The sequence below is a fragment of the Andrographis paniculata genome, unplaced genomic scaffold (genome assembly GCF_009805555.1).
Source record: "Andrographis paniculata isolate CXL003 unplaced genomic scaffold, ASM980555v1 Contig79END, whole genome shotgun sequence".
In the NCBI taxonomy this organism is placed as follows: domain Eukaryota; kingdom Viridiplantae; phylum Streptophyta; class Magnoliopsida; order Lamiales; family Acanthaceae; genus Andrographis; species Andrographis paniculata.
Window position 1 is genome coordinate 2666984 of NW_026137616.1, and position 12157 is coordinate 2679140.

The 12157-nt window shown below is 44.1% G+C and overlaps 3 protein-coding genes across 3 annotated transcripts; 2 read left to right on the forward strand and 1 right to left on the reverse strand.

Moving 5' to 3' along the window:
- On the forward strand, positions 1-1482 carry LOC127240503 (xyloglucan galactosyltransferase XLT2-like). The gene has a single exon (XM_051259221.1). It carries the CDS (start codon positions 1-3, stop codon positions 1480-1482), a length of 1482 nt encoding a protein of 493 aa, XP_051115178.1.
- Positions 1483-1742: 260 nt separating this feature from the next.
- LOC127240504 (xyloglucan galactosyltransferase XLT2-like) lies at positions 1743-3326 on the reverse strand. Its single transcript, XM_051259222.1, has one exon. The coding sequence runs from the start codon at positions 3324-3326 to the stop codon at positions 1743-1745; it is 1584 nt and encodes a 527-aa protein (XP_051115179.1).
- Positions 3327-4241: 915 nt separating this feature from the next.
- Positions 4242-5654, forward strand: LOC127240505 (xyloglucan galactosyltransferase XLT2-like). Its single transcript, XM_051259223.1, has one exon. It carries the CDS (start codon positions 4242-4244, stop codon positions 5652-5654), a length of 1413 nt encoding a protein of 470 aa, XP_051115180.1.
- The last annotated feature ends 6503 nt before the right edge of the window (positions 5655-12157 follow it).

Genomic DNA, 12157 nt, shown 5'->3' on the forward strand with positions numbered 1-12157 from the left:
ATGTTTCAGGCGAACTTTCCGGCGGTTGAATTCCACCACAAACTCCCCAACCCTCTCAATATCATTAACAGATGTCTTATTTCGATCCAAATCCTCAACATTTGGCTATTCATCGTCTTCCTCGCAACTCCGGGTCTCTTCATTTACGTCGCTCTTCGCAATTCCTTGCCGTTCTCCTCGTACAGAACCACCGGCGTCTCCGTCAGAGTTCAGAAAATCGCCGGAGAAGACGAAACAATCGCTCAGCCGCTTTACACTGAAGAATGCCCTTACGGCCGAGTGTACGTCCACGATCTTCCGCCGGCGTTCAACGAGGACCTGCTCGTCTACAACTGCAGCGATTTGGATCCATGGAATTGGGTGTGCGGGATCGCCGTCGACGGCGGCTACGGCCGCCGCGCCACCGAGCTCAGCCGCATCCTCCCGGAGGATCTCGCCGATTTATGGCACCGCACTAATCAATTCTCTCTGGAATTGATTTTCCACCGTCGGATCCTTCATTACGCCTGCCGCACGGCGGATCACCGGTCCGCCGCCGCGTTCTACATCCCGTTCTACGCCGGACTCGCCGTCGGAAAACACCTCCGGTCCGTCGATCCGTCCGTCCGCGATTCCGATTGCCGATCGATGATCCGTTGGATCATGAGCCAGAAGCACTGGAACGATTATCTCTACGGCGTGGATCATTTCACGGCGATCGGGAGGATCACGTGGGACTTCCGGCGGATGACGGAGCCGGAGCAGAAGTGGGGATCGGCGTTTCTGAACATGCCGGAGATGAAGAAGATCCGACGGCTGATAATCGAGAAGGCATGGGACGACGACTACGACGTAGGTGCACCGTACCCCACCGGATTCCACCCCACCACCGGGAAAGATCTCCACCGTTGGATGGCTTTCGCGCGTGACTACAATCGCTCCACCCTCTCCACCTTCATTGCTGGGGTCCACGGCGCATCCTCCCAAGGGTTCCGTACGGTTCTACACGATTACTGCCGCAACGAATCGTCCGGTTCGTGCCGGCTCGTCGACTGCAACCCGGTTCAATGCTCGACCGACACTTCATTGGTTATACAACCGCTTTTAGAGTCCGAGTTTTGCCTGGAACCGTTAGGGGACGGGTTCACCGGCCGGACGGTTTTTGAGTGCATGATAGCCGGTTCGATACCGGTTTTCTTCTGGAAGGGGTCGAGTTTTGATCAGTACAGTGGGTTCTGGCCGGCCGATCCGGAGAGCTTCTCGGTTTTCATTGAACCGGATGTAATAAGAAATGGGAGTTCTTCAATAAAGCAAGAATTGGTGAAATACAGGAAAGAAATTACGCAGAAAAGGGAGAAAGTTATAGAGGCAATTCCAAGAATAATTTATGGGAATCCTAAAATGGGATTATTGGATTTTAGGGATGCTTTTGATTTTGCTGTTGATAGGGTTTTGGAGAGTATAAAGAAGGAAAAACAATCACTTAATTTACTTATGCTATGAAATATTAGGAACACATTTTTGTAATTATTTTGTTTAATTTATTTGTTCTTAACATCTTGAATTTACCTGATTTAGGTAAGTAAATCAATATGGGTATGTCAAATTATTTTTGTTTGTTATTATTATTTTTCTTATTTTGTAATTAGGAGACCTAATTAATTTAGTTTTCTTAATATGCTTTGTTACCCATTATTAATGGGTGGTAATATTTCTTAATTTACACTAAAAATTTCAAAATTCAAAAATAAAATTAATCTTAATTACAAAAAGCCAACCCATTCTTTCTCCTCCTTTATCCTCTCCAAAATTCCTTCAATGGCTACGTCAAATGCATCCCTGAAATCCAACATTCCCTCATTAAAATCTCCGTATATTAACCTCGGAATTGTCTCTATCACCTTTTCCCTCTTCTTCCTGATCTCTTGTTTGCTGTACTTCATCAGGACTTCCTTCACCCGCAAGCTCCCGGACTTCACCAACTCATGGTCTATGTACACTGAGTAGCTCTCCGCATCTCCGGGGAGGAACCCCTCGTACTGATCGTACGCCGTCTTGTTCCAGAAAAAAACCGGCACCGAACCGGCAACCATACAGTCAAAAACCGATTTCCGGGTCGAGCTGTCGCCGCTCGGCTGGAGGCAGAACTCTGACCCCAAAAGAGCCCTCATCGTCTCCGACGCGTCGGAGGCGCACGGCACGGCGGCGCAGTCCACCAGCCAGCAGGTCTCCGATTCATTCCGGCACTGGTTAAGCAGAATCCCGCGCACCGCCGGTTGTGCCGTCGGACGGGCGGCGCCGGCGAATGTGAACAGGCGGTTACGGTCGCGGCCGCGGACGAAATCCATCCACCGATTGAGATCCCGGCGGCTACTAGGATGGAATCCCGTCGGGTACGGCACGGCGACGTCGTGGTCGTCGTCGTCGGCCTTCTCGATGATGAAGCGCGTGACGTTACGCATCGCCGGCGAGTTGAGCAAACTGGAGCCCCATTTACTTTTCGGGTCGGTCAGCCGCCGGAAATCCCATGTGATGCGGCCCAGCGTAAGGAAATGATCTGAGCCGTTGGATCTTTTCCAGAACTTCTGGCTCGTGACCCAATCCAGCATCTCGTTGCAGAGACGGTCGCGTTTAGCAATGTCGTCGACCCACAAATACTTCCCGACGGCGAGTCCGCCGTAAAATGGGATGTAGAACGCCGCAGCGGATTCCGGCTCCGATGTCCGGCACCGGTGCTGCAAGATCCGACGGTGGAAAATCAACTCCAGCGAGAATTGGTTCGTGCGGTACCACGATTTCGCAAGATTCTCCGGCAGAATTCGGACGAGTTCCGCCGCCGGTCTCCCGAAGCCATGGTTTCCGGCGATTCCGCATTGCCAGTTGTAAGGGTCTAAATCGGTGCAATCGGACGATAGCAAATCGTCGTTGAAGGCGGACGGAAGATCGTAGACGTACACTTGGCCGAAGGGGCATTTGTAGCCTTCCGGTTCTGCGTCAGATTCGGCTTGAAAGCCGTTGGAATCCCCGGCGGCGTCGGCGGTGGCGGTGGCGATTTTGGCTTTCCGATCGGGGAAACACGCCGGTAAATTTCGGGTAACGGCGATGATGATTAATTGAACGGCGAAAAACGCAATCAACAGCAAAAACAGAGGGTGTGATGAAATGAAATTCTGTATCGAATTCAAATTCAAATTCAAATTCCTTTGGAAGAAATTGAGGTGTTTGGATTGTTTCTTCTCAACGTTGATATCTGTGGAAGAAAACATTTCTTGTTTCAACGAAGAAGATGAAGAAGTGCAGACCCGAAACGACGTCGTATGGCTCGTTTGGTTACTCGATACATGCATATGGTGGCAATAACTGCTTTCCAATCAGTTAACCAGTTATTTTCTTTTATTCTTTTTTGTTTTTATTTTTATTTTTGTAAGTTTAATATTGGGAAATTTTCCTCATATATAGAATTATTGTCTGGAATTTCGTTTCGGTAAGTTTATCTGAAAAATTAATAAGGACAATTAACAATTAGATGTAGTAGTTAAATAAAACATCCTATTTTATGGGAATGCAGTAATTATAATTTGAACAAAATAGGTTGATAATTTCTACAAATAGATTCTTATAAAAGCTAAGTTTATATTTTGTATATTTATTTAACTTTTATGGAAAGCCGTCGAAATTGAAGCTTATCACTCCAATCAAATTTGTAAATATTTCTTGAAATTTTGCATGTACCCTACGAACTTTAATACAATATTCCATATATTGGAGTAGAAAAACTAAAAAAATTGAAGCTTTATCACTCGAATCAATTTTCATTGGACTTATCCTATTGCTACAAAACTCTGAGATAAATAATAGGGTACAAAAGAAAAATAAAAAATTGAATTAAAATCTTAAAGAAACACACCTATGATGTTGGTGAGGTTAAAATGAATTAACTAATGTCTAATTAAAACGTTGTTAGAATTTTAAATTGGTCAATTTTCTTTAATTTGGTTACTTCAATTAATACAAATAAATAAATTGACTTTCATTAACTTTCCAAAATCCTTACTGCAGTAATGTGAATATCCTACATGCTAATATGGGCAAAAATTGCCTGTCAATTTCATCCATCGAAATCAATTACTAGGTTATGCTATCTGTCCAATCCGACGTCGTTTCAGTCCGTGTCTTCTCGTCTCCGCTGCCGATACGGTTCACATTCGTCTCCTTTTCTTTCTGTACAATTCTCTCTTTATTGTTCTACGCTCAGTTCGACAATGCTCGCCGCCGACTCGCCGGACGTCCAAAATCAGAAGAAACCGCAGATAACCTTACACTTCATCAACGCAAGTCTGACTTGGGTTATTAGGCTGTTGTTCGCTCTCTTCTTCTTTCAATGCGTCGTCGTTTTGCTCACACGCTATTCACCGCCGCGTTCCCCAGGCCGGACCACCAGTATAGTCTCCATCTCCGCCGCCGTTAACAAAACCGCTGAAGAATGTCCGTACGGCAGAGTGTACGTGTACGACCTTCCGTCCAGATTCAACAAAGGCTTGTTGGCGCGAGGTTGCCGGAATTCGAATTCCGATCGCTGGCAGTGCGAAGTTGCAACGAATCACGGCTTCGGCCGGCTGGCGGAGGAGCTCCGGGGAATCATGCCGGAGAATCTGATCCAATCGTGGTACCGGACGAATCAATTCTCCCTGGAGGTGATTTTCCACCACCGGATCCTCCGCCACCGATGCCGCACCAGGAATCCGGCGTCCGCCGCGGCGTTTTACATCCCGTTCTACGCCGGAATGGCGGTGGAGCAGTACCTCTGGTCCAACGACCTCCCCAGACGCGACCGCCGCTGCAGAATGCTGTTGAAGTGGCTGCGGAAGAAACAGTACCGGCGAAGATCCGACGGTTCAGATCACTTCCTCACGCTCGGCCGGATCACGTGGGATTTCCGGCGCCCGACCCGATCCGCAAACGGGTGGGGCTCCGCCTTTCTAAACATGCCGGCGATGCAAAACGTGACCCGTATAATCATCGAGAAGGCCACGTGGGACCCACTCGAGCTCGGTGCACCCTACCCCACCGGATTCCACCCCAAAACCCTAACCGCCGTCGCCCAATGGCAGGACTTCGTCCGTACCCGGACCCGCACGCGCCTCTTCACCTTCATCGGCGCCACGCGCCCCTCCGCCAAGGAGGATCTCCGGGGGCACCTCCGGAGCCACTGCCTGAACTACACAGATTCGTGCTGGCTCGTCGACTGCGCCGCCGTCCGATGCGACGGCGACTCATCAGCGACGGTGGAGGCACTGCTAGGGTCCGACTTCTGCCTGCAGCCGGCGGGGGATAGTTTCACGCGCAAGTCGGTTTTCGACTGCATGTTGGCCGGTTCGGTTCCGGTTTTCTTCTGGACCGGGACGGCTTACGATCAGTACGAGGGGTTCTTGCCGGAAAAACCAGAGAGCTTCTCTGTGTTCATAGATCACGGAGCAGTGTGGAATGGGACTTCGCCGGTGAAGAATGTCCTAATGAAGTATGGTAAAGAGGAGATCTTAAGGATGAGGGAGAAGGTGATCGAGACAATAATTCCGAGGATAATTTATGGTGATCCCATGGGAGGATTGTTGGATTTTAGGGACGGTTTTGATCTTGCCCTTGAAAGGGTTTTGAAGAGGATAGCTACTTCTTAATATATGTATGTGTGTGATTATTTGATGTGTTTGATTTATATAATTAGGGCAATTATTCATTCCCACATTAATTTAGTGTTGTATATATTTAATGTTTTTAATTTATTGTTATCTTTTTAATTGCTAACTTATAATGTTTACTGAGAAAATTATTGCTGGGTAGAAAATGAAGTTAAGACAATGAGGGTTCAACCTTGCAAGGTATGTAAGAACTTCTCACACATTTACACACAAATGACTGCTCCAATGGTGTTTGGCCAAAATAATTAAGATCATTCAAAATAATTTCATGCATATAAATTAGAACCATTTTAATTAACTCATAATAAATTATAAAACCTTTGGATGGAAACAAGAACGTAGGATACTCATATCATCAATGAAATTCAAACCAAACATGCATCAAAATATAGTAATGATCAATGGTATGTGTGTCTATATATATATATATATATATATAGTTAGATACACAATGCTTAGCTTAATTTCAACTTATTATTAATGGCCACTATCCACTATACACATATTATATATATATATATATATTTACATATAATATATATATACAAATAGTATATATATCACTTTGGATGAGGAGCATAAAAAAGATAAGGCTGAAGATCCCATCCCTAAACGAAACTATTGACAACTTCTTTCACCACATCTAAGAGTTGATAGTCATTTTCACCGATGTCAATGACCAAAACAAGGTATACGAGAGCACGGTTGTACCAGTGTGGATAATGTGACAACGATGATTCTATCAGGCGTAACTGGACATCATAGTTAAAATTAAAGGTTCGCTCGAGTTGAAATGAACATTTCTATGTATGTCGTTTTTCGAATTCAATCTTTTCAAGATTCTTGCTTGTATCTCTTACAACGGTAAAATTTATCTCGGAAACCTCTACGCCGATTAAATAAAATCATTCTTATTCATAATTAGCCTCGCGGATGACAATAGTGTTGAGCTTTTGAACACGTCTATAAGAGGAAGGTGTGAGTATATAATGCCTAGCATCGCAAAGCTGAATATGAAAGTTCGGAGAATGGGAAACAATCAAGAAATTGTTTTCATTGGTTGAAGACGACAACTCTTGTGATATCTTACATGATATGTTCTATTTGTACGAGGCTTGCTTTGGTATTTCCGGGGACATTGACCATGACATACACACAAAATCCTCTATGTTCATTCTCATTCTCCCTCGCTATCAAGTTCTCTCACGGTTTCTATACCTAAATATTGTGTGACTAATTTCTTTACCAACTCCAACACCTCCCATACATTTTTAATCGATGAAACTAATTTCTATAACTAACTAACAAAATGGGTTACACTTTGGGTTAAAGGATTTGAGACAGACGAAATAAAATATTGACCCGAATTCGGTGGGCAGAACTAAGAAGTGGGTCAATTTTATTATTTTCCTAGTAGTGCCTATTTTAGGTTGTATTTTTCTCTTTGAATAAGTTGTGTGCAAGAATAATGAGCTTTGTGAAAAATTGAGTGCTTACAATTGATAAGATGTATGATAAATGTTACAATAGTTGTGTGCTAAATTTTAATGGATATGTACTAATGTGGACTGGCTTTGTGTCTTTGTATGCAAACCTATATATGTCATGTAAGAAATGATCTTGTGGTGTGGAAAATGAATTTTAGACCGTAAGGTTATGGTTATAAATATATATATATATATAAATTGATGTAAAATAAGGTAAAGTTTGGTTTGTGTTAAGTATGTGATATAGAATTTTTAATGAGAATGTTCTTTATATTTCTAATGTAATAAAGTGTGTGATTATTTTGTAGGTGGGTTTTAGAGTACAAATTCTTTGTTTTTGTATTGAAATATCTCTAGATCTGCTTTTGAATTTTAAAAAAAAAAAAATCAAAATTTTTGAATAACTCCGAAATTGCTTATTGCAGTTTAAAGTAGAACAAAAAATAATTTTTTTTCCATTATTTAAATTTAAAATATAAATTGAAAGAAACACACACACAGCCTTCGACCTCCGATTCGTGTGGAATATTTGAGTTTTCCATTGCCACGTAGGATGAATATTCAGACATATGTATAGCCGCCACGTGTACTACATATAGATACAGTTGAGTGTCTAGTTTTGATACCTAAAAATCTGTCCTAGTGTAATGGAAACACATCGACAGACGCCTTTGATTTACTATGAACGAAATACGACGCCGTTTGGCAACAATTCCTTGCAACGACCATCGCATCAGTCCAACTCTTGAATTCAATTTAAAATAATGCTACTGCCCTTTTTTTTTTTTTTTTTATCTTTTCTTTGAAATATTCTTTATATATTTGTTGATGTATTTTTTCAACAAAAATAAAGTAAAATTCAAAGACATAGAAAATATCCTTAAACTTGATTAATTAGTGCCTGAGATTAGGAATCTCTAAACACTGTAACGGTACAGAAACTAAACTGGAAAATAAAAGACTGAAATTTAAAGTGGTGATCCCCAAATCTGACTTTGCTTTGTTGAAGTTGATTGAAGATGCCTTGCCAAATGATGATCCAAATCCTTAAATATTCTCTGGGAAACCGTACTGAAAACCGTCACCCGAACGGTTACAACGTCTCCTTCTCAACCGTCTTCCAACCTTTCTCATGCTGACACGTGTCCCCAGCAGACCAAAATTCCCTATATTTCGCTCCTTGAGCCGACCACAAACCTTCCGCTCTTTTGGCCCGACTTCGTCTTTCGTCCGACCTACTTCTTCGCCCGACCCCACTTGGGCCGACCTCCATATCAACCGCCCCCTGTCTTTGATCAAAGGCCTCCGCGTTTGTCCGACTCCGCCTTCTATCCGACCTACAGCTTACCCGACCTGCGGATATCCTATCTCGACAACTTTTCCGACTCGAAGACCTTCCGACTTGAGGTCTTTCCGTCTTGCGGACCTCCCGACCTGAAGACCTTCCGACTTGAGGTCTTTCCGTTTTGCGGACCTCCCGACCTGAAGACCTTCCGACTTGAGGTCTTTCCGTCTTGCGGATCTCCCGACCTGAAGACCGTCCGACTTGAGGTCTTTCATCTTGAGGGCCTCCCGACCTGAAGACCTTCCGACTTGAGGTCTTTCCGTCTTGAATTTTCCTTAGAAATAAATAAATAAATTTATTTTCCTTGATTTCCTCACGGTATCCTTCAGCCAGTTCAATCAACCCTATTGCCAGGCCCATTCCTCGTTTTACCTTGGGCTTTTAACCTAATTCTAAATTTCGTACGTAACAACTTGCCCGCCGCCAAGGAACTTTCAAACGCCAATAAATGTTTGGAAGTTCATAAAGCACTACCTTCTTGAAAAACTCCCTTAGCAACTACACCAGTTACTGCAACACTCCTGGTTTTCCTTCTTCGCAATACAAGCCTGTGTGAATCACAATCCCAAAACATTCTAACTATGGCGAATCAATACATTCCTGCCCTTCCTTTCGACGGAACCCTTCCAGAAGGTCCATTTTTAGCCTCGAAAGTACTAACTCCGACGATCCGTCCATATTGCACTACTCCTGAAGATTCAAATCGGATGAGGGAAGTTTTGGAATCTCGCAACGCCTTGGCTATCAACAATCCCAACTACCAAGCAGTTCGCATCCGAGACAGCATCAAGACCCATCTCACAGACCCAAAAGATCTGTATCGTGCTTGGTATCGACGAGTAGCAGAACACTTCCAGACCCAATGGCGATCCCAAAAGATCGACCAAGCAATACTACTGTCTACCATGCCTATCAACCTGCATGAGAAGGTGCTGTTGGCCATGTCCGCCTTCTGGAATGCGGAAAATGGGACTTTCCTTTTGCCCTCGGCCCCCTTTGGCCCAACTCTTATGGACGTGGCCATGATCGCACATCTCCCAGTCGTGGGTGAAGACCCTGTAATGGGAGCCCTAGATGGGCAGGAGCCATCAGAAGACCATCCGGGATGGTCTTTACAAGGTGTGAAGGAATGGGGTTGGACAAAGTTCGCAACCGACCAGCAAGGGGCTCCAGGGACTCCTGTAACCGACCGGGAGCATACTGCCTTTATTCTGTTCTGGCTTTGTAGGTACATCATTGTTTCTCCTTCCAAAAGTGTTCTTCCTTCCCATCTCGACCTGGCCATTCATATTGCGTCAGGTCGGTTCTTCTCCCTTGGCACCCTATTTTTAGCCAATCTGTTTGAAGGACTCACCAGGGTTAGCCTTCGTTTAACAGATAACGATAATAGGAAATTAGACACTGCCGCGTCGGGTCCTTTTTGGTTTTTAGAACTTTGGTTCCGTCTTTACTTCCCCAACGCGTTTAACTTAGGATCTCCGCCCACTATGCCAACATCTGAAAAACATTTAGGATTAGTCCTCAACCGACTCTGCTCAGGACGCAATAAACTCCAATCGTCTGATCCAATAATAACTGCCATTTTAACAGATACCCGCAGTAACTCTCGATTTTCTATGTATAAAAAGTATGCGGGTTATGCTCCCGACCATTTTTGGCCCTTTCCAGTACCAAACCCGCTTCCGACTCCTGAGCCTTGTCCTCATCCCACTTATCCTTTCGCCTGGGACGTCGCCCTCAAACCCAGGTCTCTTTTTAGTAGTAAGAAACTTGATAAAAAAGGGCAGAAAACTTTTTACACTTTTAACTATGAACCTCAATTCATGGCGCGCCAGTTCGGCTGTTGCCAAGGTATCCCTGGACCCGTCGCATGTCCCCAAATAATATTTCAAAGTCCCGACCGACGAGTCCTTCCTAATTCAATCCCTTCTTATATCTCCCAGCTCACCACGTATATAATTTCCAATTCTTATATTCCTTTCCGCTCCAACCCTGAGATTGTAGATACTTTCAATGAATGGTGGTCGGTCGTATGGTCCCTGATATCCCCTGATGAGGGTCGGTTGCTAAACGTACTCCTCCCTCCCCAAGGACTGGTTCTAGGGGCGGCGATACATACTAGCACCCAAAAACAAACAACCGCCCCGGGAATCGGATCTGGGGGTCCCACGCGCAAAAGAAAAACTTCCCAGCTGCACACACCCCCGACCTCGGAGACCGACCAGCAAACACTAGCAGACCTTGGAATAACTAGGACGTCAGCAAGGACCCGACCCCGAATTGGTAATGTTTCTTAACACCGTGAACCATTTCACTATATCATAACTTTGATTTCACTCATTTCATTCCCCAGAACCGACCTTGGTGACACCGACCAAGCAACCGACGCCAGCACCAACCGACCATTCAATCGGGCCTTTGGTCCAGACCAATTTGCCAATGAGCAGTCGGAATTCCCAGCTTTATAGGAAACGAACCAAACTCCTTCTTTAAAAGAACACTGTTTCTCACATTTTAAGAAACATATTCCCAGGCATATTTTAAAATCAAAACACTGAAAGTGTGAACAAACATGGCGAACGACCGACCTCATGTTCCATCAAGCAACTGGGAGGGTGTTCTTCAACCCTTCTTTATAGGTAATCACCCTATTGGAGGCCATGCAGAAGACTTGTTACATATACTCAAGCAACTAGACTTCAAATTCCGATTCTCCCAACGAGGAAGAAGAACCATTCATCGCGTCATCCGCCTGATGGAAAAAGTCATTGAGGGGTATGAACCTCTTCATGACATCCTTAGCCGCATTCCTGATCTTCATCATCACATGGAAATGATCGAAAATCACGCAGCAACCATACTTCCAGATCTTGGCTGGGATAACATATTTTCCAATCAACGAAAAGTCTTTTCAAGATTGCGTACCATTGTTGACCGTGAACATCAAGCCCTAACAGACATGCAAGCACGTACCCACCAAGATCTAGATGACATGCAAAACCAATGGGAAAGGTACCGACCAGACTTGGAAGATCTTATTGAAGAAGAACCAGAGCTAATATCCACTCACTGGGATGAAAAGTCTGATTCAGAGACAGAAAATTTCTCACAACTACACGATGACTAACAGAAATGAACCTTCCAGTAGGTTCGAACCCCCATAAATGGGTTCTGAATAATATGTGGTTTCAGGCAGTTTTGTTATCTGAAAAGGCAGGATAATACCTCTTCAGATATTTAGCATTAATACAATCATGTACTCTTCTACCTTCATGATTTACAATAATGAACGCGCCATTTCCAATATCTTTTTGAACAATGTATGGTCCTTCCCAATTCGGTGACCACTTTCCCAATTGATCAGTTTTCTTATATGTAGGAAGAATGGTCTTCCAGACTAGGTCTCCTTTTTGGAATGTCCTGTGAAGAACTTTCTTTCCGTAACTCCTTGCTCTGATTTCACTCTGTTTCACACTTCGATCTATTGCATGGAGACGGTTAACATCCAAATCTTCTAACTGCTGCAGCATAAGTTGTTGGTATTCCTTTGTAAGATCATTATCAGTAAATTCTGTTCGGCCGGATGATACTCGAATTTCGGCTGGTAAAACAGCATCTTGGCCAAACGTAAGTTGGTAAGGTGAGAACCC

Bases quoted from the DNA above. Each gene is read 5' to 3' on its own strand.
- LOC127240503 (XM_051259221.1), top strand. From the start codon at position 1: ATGTTTCAGGCGAACTTTCCGGCGGTTGAATTCCACCACAAACTCCCC.
- LOC127240505 (XM_051259223.1), top strand. From the start codon at position 4,242: ATGCTCGCCGCCGACTCGCCGGACGTCCAAAATCAGAAGAAACCGCAG.
- LOC127240504 (XM_051259222.1), bottom strand. From the start codon at position 3,326: ATGCATGTATCGAGTAACCAAACGAGCCATACGACGTCGTTTCGGGTC.